The sequence below is a fragment of the Oncorhynchus kisutch genome, unplaced genomic scaffold (assembly GCF_002021735.2).
Source record: "Oncorhynchus kisutch isolate 150728-3 unplaced genomic scaffold, Okis_V2 Okis05a-Okis16b_hom, whole genome shotgun sequence".
NCBI classification, from domain to species: domain Eukaryota; kingdom Metazoa; phylum Chordata; class Actinopteri; order Salmoniformes; family Salmonidae; genus Oncorhynchus; species Oncorhynchus kisutch.
In genome coordinates this window covers 746,271-762,632 of record NW_022261982.1, presented here as the reverse complement: position 1 = coordinate 762,632, position 16,362 = coordinate 746,271, and the positions used below count along the sequence as shown (strand labels likewise).

The 16,362-nt window shown below is 49.6% G+C and overlaps 1 protein-coding gene across 1 annotated transcript in view; it reads right to left on the bottom strand.

Annotated features, from left to right (window-relative positions):
• Positions 1-1,850: 1,850 nt before the first annotated feature.
• Positions 1,851-16,362, bottom strand: part of LOC116359769 (arf-GAP with GTPase, ANK repeat and PH domain-containing protein 1-like) — a 22,694-nt gene continuing 8,182 nt past the window's right edge. Inside the window, exons 3-4 of the mRNA XM_031813317.1 lie at positions 7,528-7,805; positions 1,851-6,448 (exon numbers count right to left, since the gene is read on the bottom strand). Coding sequence (XP_031669177.1) covers positions 6,239-6,448; positions 7,528-7,805 — 488 coding nt within the window. The 3' untranslated portion in view covers positions 1,851-6,238. The remainder of the gene's footprint in view (positions 6,449-7,527; positions 7,806-16,362) is intronic.

Below are 16,362 nucleotides of genomic sequence, written 5' to 3'. Positions count from 1 at the left end.
ACATTAGTTTACAGAGTAACCACTCTGTCCCCCACAACATTAGTTTACAGAGTAACCACTCTGTCCCCCACAACATTACTGTTTACAGAGTAACCACTCTGTCCCCCACAACATTACTGTTTACAGAGTAACCACTCTGTCCCCCACAACATTAGTTTACAGAGTAACCACTCTGTCCCCCACAACATTACTGTTTACAGAGTAACCACTCTGTCCCCCACAACATTAGTTTACAGAGTAACCTCTCTGTCCCTCACAACATTACTGTTTACAGAGTAACCACTCTGTCCCCCACAACATTACTGTTTACAGAGTAACCTCTCTGTCCCCCACAACATTAGTTTACAGAGTAACCACTCTGTCCCCCACAACATTAGTTTACAGAGTAACCACTCTGTCCCCCACAACATTACCGTTTACAGAGTAACCACTCTGTCCCCCACAACATTAGTTTACAGAGTAACCACTCTGTCCCCCACAACATTACTGTTTACAGAGTAACCACTCGGTCCCCCACAACATTAGTTTACAGAGTAACCACTCTGTCCCCCACAACATTAGTTTACAGAGTAACCACTCTGTCCCCCACAACATTACTGTTTACAGAGTAACCACTCTGTCCCCCACAACATTACTGTTTACAGAGTAACCTCTCTGTCCCCCACAACATTAGTTTACAGAGTAACCACTCTGTCCCCCACAACATTAGTTTACAGAGTAACCTCTCTGTCCCTCACAACATTACTGTTTACAGAGTAACCACTCTGTCCCCCACAACATTACTGTTTACAGAGTAACCTCTCTGTCCCCCACAACATTAGTTTACAGAGTAACCACTCTGTCCCCCACAACATTAGTTTACAGAGTAACCACTCTGTCCCCCACAACATTACTGTTTACAGAGTAACCACTCTGTCCCCCACAACATTAGTTTACAGAGTAACCACTCTGTCCCCCACAACATTACTGTTTACAGAGTAACCACTCGGTCCCCCACAACATTAGTTTACAGAGTAACCACTCTGTCCCCCACAACATTACTGTTTACAGAGTAACCACTCTGTCCCCCACAACATTACTGTTTACAGAGTAACCACTCTGTCCCCCACAACATTACTGTTTACAGAGTAACCACTCTGTCCCCCACAACATTAGTTTACAGAGTAACCACTCTGTCCCCCACAACATTACTGTTTACAGAGTAACCACTCTGCTCCCCCTCCCTCCCCTTCCTCTCTGCCCCCCATCCCTCCCCTCCCTCCGCTGGCTGCTCTTTTCCTCACTTCCCCGTCTAATCTCTTTAATTACATCTGCTGTCGTGGCCTGCCACGGTCCTATTGTCCTCCCCTGTGCCTGGTGCTTTGTGAGGGTAGACCCCTGTCCGTCTCCCCCCACCTCCCCTGTGCCTGGTGCTTTGTGAGGGCAGACCCCTGTCTGTCTCCCCCTTCTTGGCTGCTTTGTGCTCCCCGTGGTCCTCTTCCTGAATCCCAGAGGGCTGGAGAGGATTAAAGGGGTATTATCCCATTACAGACAGGACATATAGGACCTTGCTCTAATGCCTTCATCTGCACCACTAGTGCCACTAGTGCACTACTAGTGCACGCATAGACACACATACACTAGTGCACGCATAGACACACATACACTAGTGCACGCATAGACACACATACACTAGTGCACGCATAGACACATACACACCTAAGCACATTGGAACATGCAGACAGCCCAGAAGTACACTATCTCCCACGCAGACACACACACAGCTTCATTCCAGGCCCAGCCTAACATATCCATCTTCCCAGTTCCCACCCGTTATCCATGTTTGGATTTAACAGACATTAACAGTTATATTAAGAAGCATATTTTGTCTTTATTGAAAAGAGACACATTACAGTAGAAGACTATTAGGTATCAACACGGTACTGTACAGATGACACACTCAATAGAACAATAATAACAATAATAATTAGGAGATCAATGACAATTGGAATAATAACGCTGCTTGATGCTGATAGGTCACAATAGAGGTGGATGGACTAGACTGATAACTGAACCAAACCCAAGCAGTTGGGAGGAGAGAGGTCTTCTTCCATATCTAGATAGCATTAGAACCATATTAAATCATTTGACTGGCAGTCGTCTCGGGTTGGGTTGTGTAGCTACATACAGGATGAATGAGCAACGACAAAGAGGTCACCAAATACACACGGGAACCAAATAAACAAAAACAAATGACCATAGTTTGTTTATTAGGGTTTGTTGATTACATCTATGTACATGTGGTGAACGCTGAGCTGATGTGTCGACTGGCATGTATAGAAGGGAGAGCTGTGGCTGGTTTAATGGTACGTAAGTAACACCAGACTGATTGACATGGTGAGTGTGTCCCCCATAGTGCTCTTCTCCCTGGCAGGGACACTGATACATGTCTCAACGTCTCACGTCTAAAGAGGAGATTCTAGACAGCCTGGAAACCAAACTGATATGCTCCGTTTGTTTCACCATTGAAACAAATCTTCTGGATTCCAGGCTAGCTTTTTGATGCTTCCTGAACCCACCTATAAGGGAGGACAGCTCACACTATTGGCTAATCATGACTTCCACTGGCTACTTCAGAGGGGGAAGGGAGGACAGCTCACACTATTGGCTAACCATGACTTCCACTGGCTACTTCAGAGGGGGAAGGGAGGACAGCTCACACTATTGGCTAATCATGACTTCCACTGGCTACTTCAGAGGGGGAAGGGAGGACAGCTCACACTATTGGCTAATCATGACTTCCACTGGCTACTTCAGAGGGGGAAGGGAGAGCAGCTTGACCACCAATGAGGATTGTGTCCAATACGATGTCTAACCTCTTCATATCTCCCACTAGTGTGAGAGCCAGTGGCTGAGATAGGAACAGTTTCAGGCCAGCAGACAATATGAGGGAAGAGACCAGGGATCTACACAAACATCCATCCATGCAAAAGTGTTCTACAGGAAAGACCTTGAGAGGAGAGGACTGACGAGAGACCATCAAACTGGATACGTAGTGCATCGTTTTGTCAGAAATAGAACGACTTGGTCTCCTCAGTCAAAACCTCACTTACAAGTGTTATTAAGGGGGAGAAATCCCTCTAGTGACGAGGGAGAGGTTTAACGCTGCTATTTCTGCTACTGCAACAATAAGGTTCAATAAGGTTCAATAAAGGTTTGGTCAGGTGCACTTTAGTGTTCGTGGCTGCCTGTGGACAAAGCCTGATGCCTCAGCACTTCTCATGTTAATCACACTCAACATGTTGAGCTCTTTTCACATTTCTATCGGACACAGAGAAGCGTGTGTGTGATGTATGGGCTTGTCTACAGCATACGCAGGTATTGCAAGGTGTGTGTTGGACCGAAACACCACCGTTAGCGTGGACATCTATACCTGTCCTCCATATTGCTTTAATACCTGTACAGGTGAGGCAGGAGTCACTACTTATATTAGGCGTTTATACACACACACACACACACACACACACACACACACACACACACACACACACACACACACACACACACGAGGTAACATCAAGGGCAAAAGCAATCATAAATACGGGAGCATTTGACGCTGAGGAATGGTTTGGGGGGAGAAAGACTCATATCACACACGAGGACACACACACAGTAAGGTTTAAGAACAGGCAAAGGCAGAGGGACTTGTGCAGAGCAGAGACGTTGGCAACACGAAGAGGGACAGGAGGAAAGGAAAGCCCCTGATGCTAAACATTCCAGTAACGTTCAGTCAACCCATTACTGGCTTATTTCTCCCAATAAAAACATCACATGGGCATCGGCAAACCTCCGCTCAAACCGCAGAGAACACGACGCTCTCAGAGTAAAGAACTTCCTACTTCCTTCAGATACATCATGACATCACCACCAAAAGAGCTTTTCAAAAAGAGAGAAAGCGATAGAGGGAGAGAAGTAAAATATTATTTACACACAGTAGGATTCCAGACGCAGAGAAGCCCTTCCTATCCAGTCACTGAGCAGAAAGGATGCATCCCAAATGGCTGCCGATTCCCTACATAGTGAACTTCTTTTAACCAGAATCCTATGTGCGCGGGTCAAAAGTTGTGCACTGTTCAAGGGAATAGGGTGCCATTTGGGACGCAGGCCGAGAGATTCAAGAGGCAGAGACTGTATGATTGGTTGGGGAGCAACAGACATGGCTATCCAATGACAGACAGAGGATGGAGGAAACGCATGCCGAGTACCTCAGAAGACCTGATGGGAGGCGGCCCAGAGTCTATCCTGACCTATGACGTCATATACGATGTCAGTCAACTTGACAAGGGGAGAACTCAGAGGGGCACAAATGAGGAACTCTTCTCCGAATCAGAACAGTCTAACTCTATGAAGAAACAGTATCCATCAGATCGTAGATATTCTACAAAAGCTGACAGCCCATCATGGATTGAACTGTCAGACAAACGTCTTCTTAGATTAAATGAAATAGATTGAACACTGATGAGCCCATCTAGTATAAATAGTGCTACATTTACACCGTGGATGCTGTTCCTGGATCAGTTGTAGATCAGTGTTAGTGAACGGGAGTATGGACCTGACAACTGATACCTGCACCACACCTAAGTAATCAACAGGAACATGACAGAGTCCTGCCTATCCATTTCCTCCCATCCTCTGCCGATCACTATGCAACAAGACATTATCACGATGCGTTTCCAGCTGAAACAGCAGATACAGTGTATTTGATGACCTGATAAAAGTAAAGAAAAGGAAGGATAAAACACTAAACAGAAAAGCCTTTCCCCTGGTCTCTGTGTGGTGGACCAACCGTACCACGATCCTGAAGAAGGCTGATGGTCTGATACTGAGCCTCATGATGCTTCCTATACATTCTGGAGGTGGACTGTTCCTCTGAACGGATGAAATGTACATCTAAGACTGTTGTTGAGGCGAGTGGAATTGTGGGGGTTTCAAGATCACATAGAATTGACCGTCTCTGGTCCCTGAGCCTGGAAATACATACACACTTTTTACACCTGGCAAGTGGCTTCTAATAGATATGACAAACTCACTTCTCTGTAGAACTGATTCATTGGTCCAGCAATTCACAATGAGATATACACAATGTGGACGTGATGAACAACCTTTTTTTTAATTGAAAAGAGAAAGTGTCTGACATGCTCTCACACTTTCTGTTTTACTTCCAAGGAATATCGGATATTTAGGATTTTTTTCTCTCACTTTCTTAAACTGTTTATACAAGAAGATATTTTTGTTCCACATTAAAAAATAAAAAATAAACATCCACAGGAGAGAGAGATCACATAATTTACTCAAGAGAAGAGAGGGGAAACACTGATTATGTGGAGAACTAAAGAAGAACCAGAGTAAAAGAGGAGCTCTGTTCAGTTGATCAGTGTTCTTTGTAGTTCTCATGTTATAAGGTAGAGCTCCCATAACTTACGTGAAAAGCAACCCCCCCCTTCCCCAACATGCTACAGAGGCCTTCTTCAAACATCCAACGTCTTTCCAAACCCGCAGCCCTCTGTTTCTGTACAGCGGAGAAAGCAGTGACATAGTAGTGATATAGTGTGTGTGTGTGGCCTGGGTTGAAGCTGGGAGCAGATTGCAGATCGGAGTCAATAGAGGGTATATGAGAAGGGGGAGTCAATAGAGGGTATATGAGAAGGGGGATTCGCTGCTTTTCACGTGATTTTGGCCGCCTCCTCCCCATGTCCCATCATGCTTAGGGCCACATGCAGCCAGGTAGATAGCAGTGGGGGAAGCCGGTGACCTGACTCCACCCGGAAGTAATGCCAAGCCACCTCCTGCCCCCATGCTTTTACAGGGGAGGGCCTTGTGAGGAAATTGACAATTGGACCGAAGCGCGGGGGGGGGGTCATCATGATGTGGGGCAGAGAGCCAAAAGGACAGAGGGCTTCATCAACGGCAACAGGAGTGCTAGTGTCTTCTGTGTGAGATTAGTGTCAGAGTGGAGAGGGTAAGAAGTCAACGAGGGCTCTAAGACTAGGAGTGCAGAAGTAGTGGTTCCCAAAAGAGTTCAGTCATTTTCTCCCAATTCAGACTCTCTCCAAGCCCCTCACTTCCAAAAATGTCACAGTTTTTTTTTCAGTCAGGATTTTGAGTGTGTAATATGCATATAATGTCACAATGTGTGTTTAGCCTGTTAATATCCTGCGAGCCGCAGTACCCAGAGGCCTCCTGAAGGGGGCGGTAGTGTTTATATGAGTGCGGTGCTGCCCGTGCTGCTGCAACTGTTGTTGCGGTTGGTGTTGCGTCGGGACAGGTTGGGCGTGGCCATAAGTGGGTAGCGTTCATCGGGACAGCCGTACTGCAGCAGCGTGTCAACACACTCCTGGCTGCTGGCCTGCCGTGCGTACGCCAGCGCACTGTTACCGTGGGCGTCCCTCGCCATCAGATCCACCCCGTACTGGAGGAGAGGGATGGCGAGAGAGCAGAGAGGAGTGAGGGGGATGAGGGAGAGAGGAGAGAGGTGGATGAGGGAGAGAGGGATAGGGGAGAGAGCAGAGAGGAGTGAGGGGGATGAGGGAGATGGGAGGGGAGAGAGGGGGATGGGGAGAGAGGGGGATGAGGGAGAGAGGGGGATGGGGGAGAGAGGGGGATGGGGGATGGGGATAGGGGAGAGAGGGGGATAGGGGAGAGAGGGGGATAGGGGAGAGAGGGGGATGGGGAGAGAGGGATAGGGGAGAGAGGGGGATGGGGAGAGAGGGGGGGATGGGGGAGAGAGGGGGATAGGGGAGAGAGGGGGATGGGGAGAGAGGGGGATGGGGAGAGAGGGGGATAGGGAGAGAGGGGGATAGGGAGAGAGGGGGATGGGGAGAGAGGGGATAGGGGAGAGAGGGGGATAGGGGAGAGAGGGATAGGGGAGAGAGGGATAGGGGAGAGAGGGATAGGGGAGAGAGGGGGATGGGGAGAGGGGGATGGGGAGAGAGGGATAGGGGAGAGAGGGGGATGGGGAGAGAGGGGGGGATGGGGGAGAGAGGGGGATAGGGGAGAGAGGAGGATGGGGGAGAGAGGAGGATGGGGGAGAGAGGAGGATGGGGGAGAGAGGAGAGGGGGATCGGGGAGAGAGGAGAGGGGGATAGGGGAGAGAGGGGGATAGGGGAGAGAGGGGGATGGGGAGAGAGGGGGATGGGGGAGAGAGGAGAGGAGGATGGGAGAGAGGGGGATGGGGGAGAGAGGAGAGGAGGATGGGGAGAGAGGAGAGGGGGATAGGGGAGATAGGGGGATGGGGAGAGAGGGGGATGGGTAGAGAGGGGGATGGGGAGAGAGGGGGATAGGGGAGAGAGGGGGATAGGGGAGAGAGGGGGATAGGGGAGAGAGGGGGATGGGGAGAGAGGGGGATGGGGAGAGAGGGGGGATGGGGGAGAGAGGAGAGAGGGAAAGAGAGTAAGTTATTTGACATGGCAACATCTTGGTCTACAGACAACATTCAGGGTGAGGAACCATGGACATGTGAGATCCTGTTGGTATTGTCCTCTCTCTCACCCAGATGAGGAGCTGTGTGATGACCACGTTGCCCTTGCGGCACGCCAGGTGAAGGGCGGTGCGTCCGTCTCCCTCTCCACACGTCTCGTTGACTTGCTCCCGGGAGCCGTGAGCCAGAAGCAGGATGACGCAGCGCAGGTCCTCCTCGGCCGTGGCCCTCAGCAGCTGCTGGCCCAGGGATAGGTCCACCCCCGAGAGCGATGCCAGGAACAACCGCTGCTCGTACTTAGCCCGGATCCAACGCTCACGCTCCTCCCTGAGAGAGAGAAAAACACAGACTACTGGTTAAGAGGAACATTCTTAACATCATCTTGTGCTGTTACCTTCTCCACCTGTTCATCTAGTCACACTCCTCCCTGGAGAAGGAACACATAGGACAGAAGGGGGATGTTCACCATTGTTCTAGTTCACCTCGCAGTGTGGATATCTGCTGACTGTTACAGGGATGCTATCCGCTGACTGTTACAGGGATGCTATCCGCTGACTGTTACAGGGATGCTATCCGCTGACTGTTACAGGGATGCTATCCGCTGACTGTTACAGGGATGCTATCCGCTGACTGTTACAGGGATGCTATCCGCTGACTGTTGCAGGGATGCTATCCGCTGACTGTTGCAGGGATGCTATCCGCTGACTGTTGCAGGGATGCTATCCGCTGACTGTTGCAGGGATGCTATCCGCTGACTGTTGCAGGGATGCTATCCGCTGACTGTTGCAGGGATGCTATCCGCTGACTGTTGCAGGGATGCTATCCGCTGACTGTTGCAGGGATGATATCCGCTGACTGTTGCAGGGATGATATCCGCTGACTGTTGCAGGGATGATATCCGCTGACTGTTGCAGGGATGATATCCGCTGACTGTTGCAGGGATGATATCCGCTGACTGTTGCAGGGATGATATCCGCTGACTGTTGCAGGGATGATATCCGCTGACTGTTGCAGGGATGATATCCGCTGACTGTTGCAGGGATGATATCCGCTGACTGTTGCAGGGATGATACCCGCTGACTGTTGCAGGGATGATACCCGCTGACTGTTGCAGGGATGATATCCGCTGACTGTTGCAGGGATGATATCCGCTGACTGTTGCAGGGATGATATCCGCTGACTGTTGCAGGGATGATATCCGCTGACTGTTGCAGGGATGATATCCGCTGACTGTTGCAGGGATGATATCCGCTGACTGTTACAGGGATGATACCCGCCGACTGTTACAGGGATACCCGCCGACTGTTACAGGGATACCCGCCGACTGTTACAGGGATACCCGCCGACTGTTACAGGGATACCCGCTGACTGTTACAGGGATACCCGCTGACTGTTACAGGGATACCCGCTGACTGTTACAGGGATACCCGCTGACTGTTACAGGGATACCCGCTGACTGTTACAGGGATACCTGCTGACTGTTACAGGGATACCTGCTGACTGTTACAGGGATGATATCTACTGGGTCTCTTTGGGAACCACAGGACCATTCTTAGCAAGAATGAGTTCAGATGGTAAAAAGTGAATGGAAGAGTGGGTTAACTAGGACTGGGTTAACTAGAACTGGGTTAACTAGGAGTATGTTAACTAGCCTAGTCTGTGAAGGAGAAAGACACCATGTAAACCCCATAGCGCTGAGAGAGACCAGGAGAGAGAGAGACCAGGAGAGAGAGAGAGACCAGGAGAGAGAGAGAGAGGGGGGAAGCAGGGCAGTGTAAGTACAGAGTGGTAACAGTTTCCAGCCACTCAATCTAATCCTGTGATGTGATAGCGCTAATCTCTCCTTAATCCCCGCCATGTAAACACAGCCTTTCAGCCCAATTGGGATTATCCATGCATCAATCCTCCTGTTAGAAAGGAGAGGAACCACAGTGGCCTGGGGAGAGAATAGGGGAGGGACAGGGTGAGGATATAGAGCTGTCCTGTATCCCTAGAAACAACAGTCCCCCTCAGGGGGTCCTGGGTCCCCCACTATCCAGGATATGGAGAACACAGTATAGTGGAACCTCACTGCTGGCTCACTTCCTCTGTAATGACCTACCCTGGGTGGAGGGTTAGGCCTGAGAGAGAGCATTACATACACACACCAGGAGAGAGAAAGACATGGATATACAGTAAAAGTCAAACATTTAGACATCTACAGTTTCAAGGACTTTTCTTTGTTTTTACTATTTTCTACATTGTAGAATAATAGTCAAGACATCAAAACTATGGAAACAAAAAAGTGTTAAACAAAATGAAAATATATTTTATATTTCAGATTCTTCAACGTAGCCACCCTTTGCCTTGATGACTTTGTAGACTCTTGGCATTCTCTCAACCAGCTTCACCTGGAATGCTTGAAGGAGTTCCCACATATGCTGTGCATTTGTTGGCTGCTTTTCCTTCGCTATGTGGTCCAACTCATCCCAAACCATCTCAATTCGGTTGTGGTCGGGTGATTGTGGAGGCCAGGTCATCTGATGCAGCACTCCATCACTCTCCTTCTTGGTCAAATAGCCCTTACACAGCCAAGAGGTGTGTTGGGTCATTGTCCTGTTAAAAAACGAATGATAGTCCCACTAAGCCCAAACCAGATGGCCTGGCGTATTGCTGCAGAATGCTGTGGTAGCCATGCTGGTTAAGTGTGCCTTGAATTCTAAATAAATCACAGACAGTGTCACCAGCAAAGCACCCCCACACCACCTCCTCCATGCTTCACAGTGGGAACCACACATACGGAGATCATCCATTCACCAGCAAAGCACCCCCACACCACCTACTCTGCATCTCACAAAGACAAGGCGGTTGGAACCAAAAATCTCAAATTTGGACTCATCAGACCAAAGGACAGATTTCCACCGGTCTAATGTCCATTGCTTGTGTTTCTTGGCCCAAGAAAGAATCTTCTTATTGGTGTCCTTTAGTAGTGGTTTCTTTGCAGCAGTTTGACCACGAAGGCCTGATTCACGCAGTCTCCTCTGAACAGTTGATGTTGAGATGTGTCTGTTACTTGAACTCTGAAGCATTTGTTTGGGCTGCAATTTCTGAGGCTGATAACTCTGATGAACTTATCCTCTGCAGCAGAGGTAACTCTGGGTCTTCCTTTCCTGTGGCGGTCCTCATGAGAGCCAGTTTCATCATAGCGCTTTAAGCGACTGCACAAAGTTCTTCAAGGCCCAGATTGATTGACCTTCATGTCTTAAAGTAATGATGGACTGTCATTTCGCTTTGCTTATTTGAGCTGTTCTTGCCATAATATGGACTTGGTCTTTTACCAAATAGGGCTGTCTTCTGTATACCACCTCTACCTTGTCACAACACAACTGATTGGCTCAAAGGCACTGAGGAAAGAAATTACACAAATTAACAAGGCATACCTGATAATTGAAATGCATTCCAGGTGACTACCTCATGAAGCTGGTTGAGAGAATGCCAAGAGTGTGCAAAGCTGTTATCAAGGCAACAAAGAAACTCAAATATAAAACATATTTTGATTTGTTTAACACTTTTTTGGTTACTACATGATTCCATATGTGTTATTTCATAGTTTTGATGTCTTCACTATTATTCTACAATGTAGAAAATAGTACAAATAAAGAAAAACCCTTGAATAAGTAGGTGTGTCCAAACGTTTGACTGGTACTGTAAGTAGAGTGCGAATCAAACCTTTCCATATCCCGTCCTACTGTTAGTGCACTGCTTTTCAAGATCTTTTAAACACTGCCAAAGACTTGGAATTTTGTTGAGACCCTCAAATTCAACAAAGCCAATGACAGCAACCTAGTCACCCACCAGAGGTTTCTGACCCACTGTCTGGGAACCACTAAGGACTGCTCATGAAATGCTGGCTTCTCAAGGCAACAGGGCAGTCTATGGACTGCCTATATGTTGACAGGTCTGAGGTGTAGGGGATAACGAAGTCGCCTCGTCAGCCATAACAGAAGATGAGTGATGAGACCTTAGGGTGTCTCAGAGGGTTAACCTCAAACAGACTCATTGACGGAAGTAATTACAAATTAGCCGCGTGTGGAGGGTCTCTCTCTCTCTGCAGGAGAAAGCGTTTTATCAGAGCGCGAGGGGGGCAGACGGACAGATGATAAAAATAGTCAATCTATAGCCCTGGGGATCGATGCCCTGCGACATCCTTCTTAATCAAAGCCTCGGCAACGGGATGACTGGGCCCAACCCCCGGCAACGATTTCCTTTTTCTTCAAACCACTGCAACCGTGGCTGAGCATCCTCACACACACCGATTGCCCTTACTCAACACACACGCACAACACACACACACACACACACACACACACACACACACACACACACACACACACACACACACACACACACACACACACACACACACACACACACACACACAGAGCTAATATCAAAACGTTAGAAATTGGTTTCTGGCTAAACTTGTCTCAAAGTAGCTATAGGCCAGGAAGGAGGATGTTCATTCACTAACTGCTGTGGTTATACAGAAATGATGGTGGGAGGAGATAGAGGGGAGAGACAGACAAATACAACTAGATGGAGAGTTTTAGAGGTGTGGGAACCCAGTAGAATCTCATTAACTCTCTCCCCAGAGAATAGACAGTGTGTTGCGTTTGGTTGTGTGTGTGTGTTTGAGGGGGTGTAACCTAGGTATGGGGGCCTGCCTGCCACATTACCCTCTCTGGTCGGGGGCTAGCCTAGCAGGACGGAATGTCCCTGGTCTTCCTGCCTGTCCCGGGGAGAGAGTGAGGAGGCTGGGCGGAGGTACACGGGCCAGAGCCCCGGGACAAAGCCCCAGGGAGGGGTGGGCAGGGAGGGTCTCGGCAGGGGCCTGGGCCCTCGTCTCTCTGGGTGTGTGTGGAGGAAATACGGAGGCAGCACTTCACTGCTTCTGGCACGCATGCCTTCCCCAGAGGACAGAGTTGCTATGGCTGGAGTCTGGGCCTTCCCCAGAGGACAGAGTTGTTTTGGCTGGATTCTGGGCCTTCCCCAGAGGATAGAGTTGCTATGGCTGGAGTCTGGGCCTTCCCAGAGGACAGAGTTGTTATGGCTGGAGTCTGGGCCTTCCCCAGAGGACAGAGTTGCTATGGGCTGGAGTCTGGGCCTTCCCCAGAGGACAGAGTTGCTATGGCTGGAGTCTGGGCCTTCCCAGGACAGAGTTGCTATGGCTGGAGTCTGGGCCATCCCCAGGGGACATAGTTGCTATGGCTGGAGTCTGGGCCTTCCCCAGAGGACAGAGTTGCTATGGCTGGAGTCTGGGCCTTCCCCAGGACAGAGTTGCTATGGCTGGAGTCTGGGCCTTCCCCAGAGGACATAGTTGCTATGGCTGGAGTCGGGGCCTTCCCCAGAGGACATAGTTGCTATGGCTGGAGTCTGGGCCTTCCCCAGAGGACATAGTTGCTATGGCTGGAGTCTGGGCCTTCCCCAGAGGACATAGTTGCTATGGCTGGAGTCTGGGCCTTCCCCAGAGGACATAGTTGCTATGGCTGGAGTCTGGGTCTTCCCCAGGACAGAGTTGATATGGGCTGGAGTCTGGGCCTTCCCCAGAGGACAGAGTTGCTATGGCTGGAGTCTGGGCCTTCCCCAGAGGACAGAGTTGTTATGGCTGGAGTCTGGGCCTTCCCCAGAGGACAGAGTTGCTATGGCTGGAGTCTGGGCCTTCCCCAGAGGACAGAGTTGCTATGGCTGGAGTCTGGGCCTTCCCCAGAGGACAGAGTTGATATGGGCTGGAGTCTGGGCCTTCTCCGGAGGACCAGAGTTGATATGGCTGGAGTCTGGGCCTTCCCCAGAGGACAGAGTTGTTATGGGCTGGAGCCCGGAGGCAGAGACAAGGGCCCAGACACACACACACACACACCACACACACACACACACACACACACACACACACACACACACACACACACACACCATGTTGGACACAATGGGAACGGACAAACTCAGGGTGCGATGGAGACAGCACAGCATTGTAAGGGAGGAGATGAAGTGTCCACATTCACACACAATCACAGAACAGGATGGATGTCCCCTACAATGGCCTCCACAACACGTGACAAACACCCCCCCCCCCCCCCCCCCCCACCGACTTAGGTAATGAAACACTAAACTGTTGTTTCCAACACTGCTAATATACCCTACTGACAAGCACATAGCGACATTATCCCCCCTGAATGAGAAAATACGCTACTAAGAGGTAGTCACTACTAAGAATCCATTACAAGTGATTTTCCAACTCACATTTGGTGTTCATCTTGAAAGGCATTAGGGGTAGCATGCTACCATTATCCTCTGGTTAGAGTATTGAGAGCAGTTTGGAAACTAGAAAGGCTAATTGGACTAATTAGCTACTCAGAAAGGCTCTCTGACAAAAGCTGGGGAGGCCGGTGTGTGCCTGAGGGCCCCCCCCCCATCCCTCCGTGTGTCTAAGAGAGGTACCTGTCTGACTGCAGCTCACTGTTCCACCATGTTTGTCTCACTTATCACATTGGATTAGAGGACAGGCTGCAGCACCACGGAGCACTGTGAAGATAATTAACCACAGGTCCTGCTCAGACAGACTGACAGGGACACACTCTCACACAGGATGCAACCACACACACACTCCCCACAACCCCTATTCTCTCTCACCACCTACAGCAAATGCTTAAAAAGGGAACAGGAAGGGGGGAGTGTGTGTGTGTGTGTGTGCGTGTGTGTGAATAATAATCACAGGAGGCAGATCTCCTAGCCAGTCTAATTAAACACTACAGGTCATGCCAGCGAGGGCTCCAACATGTCCGAACGCAATGAACCTTTCACAAGAAATGCCCCCCGACCACAACACACACTTCACCGTTTCCCATTAGTGCGTTCATGTGAGATGACAGCAACACATTATTATCATGATAATGACTTAGGTAAATCTATTCCACCCTGAGAGAGAGGAACCCCATGTATGTACAACCCTGTCTGTTCTCTCTGTACTGTAGGTGGAGAAACAGTGGTGAAAGGTAATACATGGCGGTGTGTGTAGGTGTGTGTGTAGATGTGTGTAGGTGTGTGTGTAGATGATGTGTAGGTGTGTGTAGATGTGTGTAGGTGTGTGTAGGTGTGTGTAGATGTGTGTAGGGTGTGTGTAGATGTGTGTAGGTGTGTGTAGATGTGTGTAGGTGTGTGTGTATGTGTAGGTGTGTGTAGATGTGTGTATGTGTAGATGTGTGTAGGTGTGTGTAGGTGTGTGTCGGTATGTTAGGTGTGTGTGTAGGTGTGTGTAGGTGTGTGTCGGTGTGTGTAGGTGTGTGTGTCGGTGTGTGTGTAGGTGTGTAGGTGTGTGTGTAGGTGTGTAGGTGTGTGTGTAGGTGTGTGTAGGTGTGTGTAGGTGTGTGTGTAGGTGTGGTGTTACAGCGTCAGTTAAACCATGACCAACCCCCTTGGTGATAGAACAGCGGGCTGGTTTGATTGACAGCTTCATTAGCCTGTGTTAGGAGGTTGTTAGCGGGACTGTTGACTTCTGCCGCCGCAGAGCAGGAGAGGAGCGACAGTGGGGTTCTGTCGCCGTTGGAAACCGTGGGGTGAGGAATGTGCTTGTTTGGGGTTACCCGGGGATAAACAGGGGGGCTGGTGTCAGTCTCTGACTCCCATCTGGGGCCAACTGGAGACAGGAGCTGAAGAATAGATACATGTCATTTCCTGCCTCTTTTAGGTGCATGAGTCTGTGTTTGTATTTTCTGTGTGTGTTGGTTCTCCCTGGCCAGTCTCTTTGTTGCAGTGTGTTTACACACAGGCCCAGTAGTTTCCTGTCTCCCCCAGACCCCCAGGCAGAGCCCCGTTGATTGGTCAACTCTGACAGCCGTCCACTCCACTGGGCCGTCCGTCCGACCGTGACTGGTCAACCAGCTGCTCTCCACTGCCACTACGGGAGGGAAGGGGGAGGAAGGGGGAGAGGGGTCTACGACCAGGGCAAGGGAGGGAGGGGGGTCTACGAGCAGAGGGGAGGGAGGGGGGTCTACGAGCAGGGGGAGGGAGGGGGGTCTACGAGCAGGGGGAGGGGGGGTCTACGAGCAGGGGAGGAGGGAGGGGGTCTACGACCAGGGGGAGGGAGGGGGGTCTACGACCAGGGGGAGGGAGGGGGGTCTACGACCAGAGGGGAGGGCTAATGTTGCCTATTAAAGTGATGACATTTATTTGACACGCAGTGATTCATTAAGTGACTAAATAATGTGTCGTTGTTTTCCACCTAAAATGGAGTTGACCTTATTACCAATGTCCAAAATTACCAGCATTATCAGAACTGTCATCACCAGTATCATGATCATTTCCAGCAGCATTACCGTAAAGGGCTGTTTTTCGATGCCCTCCAACAACAACACATCATCATGAGACATTCCTCAACATGATCATCTTTATCTCTTAACAAAGAGAGAAGACATCCTTGTTAACATACACAATAACATCCATATCACATTCCCATTCTAACAGTGTGTTGCTGGGTCTGATCTGCACTGTGAGACGCACGGACCTCAGGAATACCACCACCATTCATTACAATGGACCTCAGGAATACCACCACCATTCATTACAGAATGGACCTCAGGAATACCACCACCATTCATTACAGAATGGACCTCAGGAATACCACCACCATTCATTACAGAATGGACCTCAGGAATACCACCACCATTCATTACAGAATGGACCTCAGGTATACCACCACATTCCATTACAGAATGGACCTCAGGAATACCACCAGCATTCATTACAGAATGGACCTCAGGAATACCACCACCATTCATTACAGAATGGACCTCAGGAATACCACCACCATTCATTACAGAATGGACCAGCAGGAGAAAACAGCCACCACTTCATTACAGAATGGAACTGTGGCA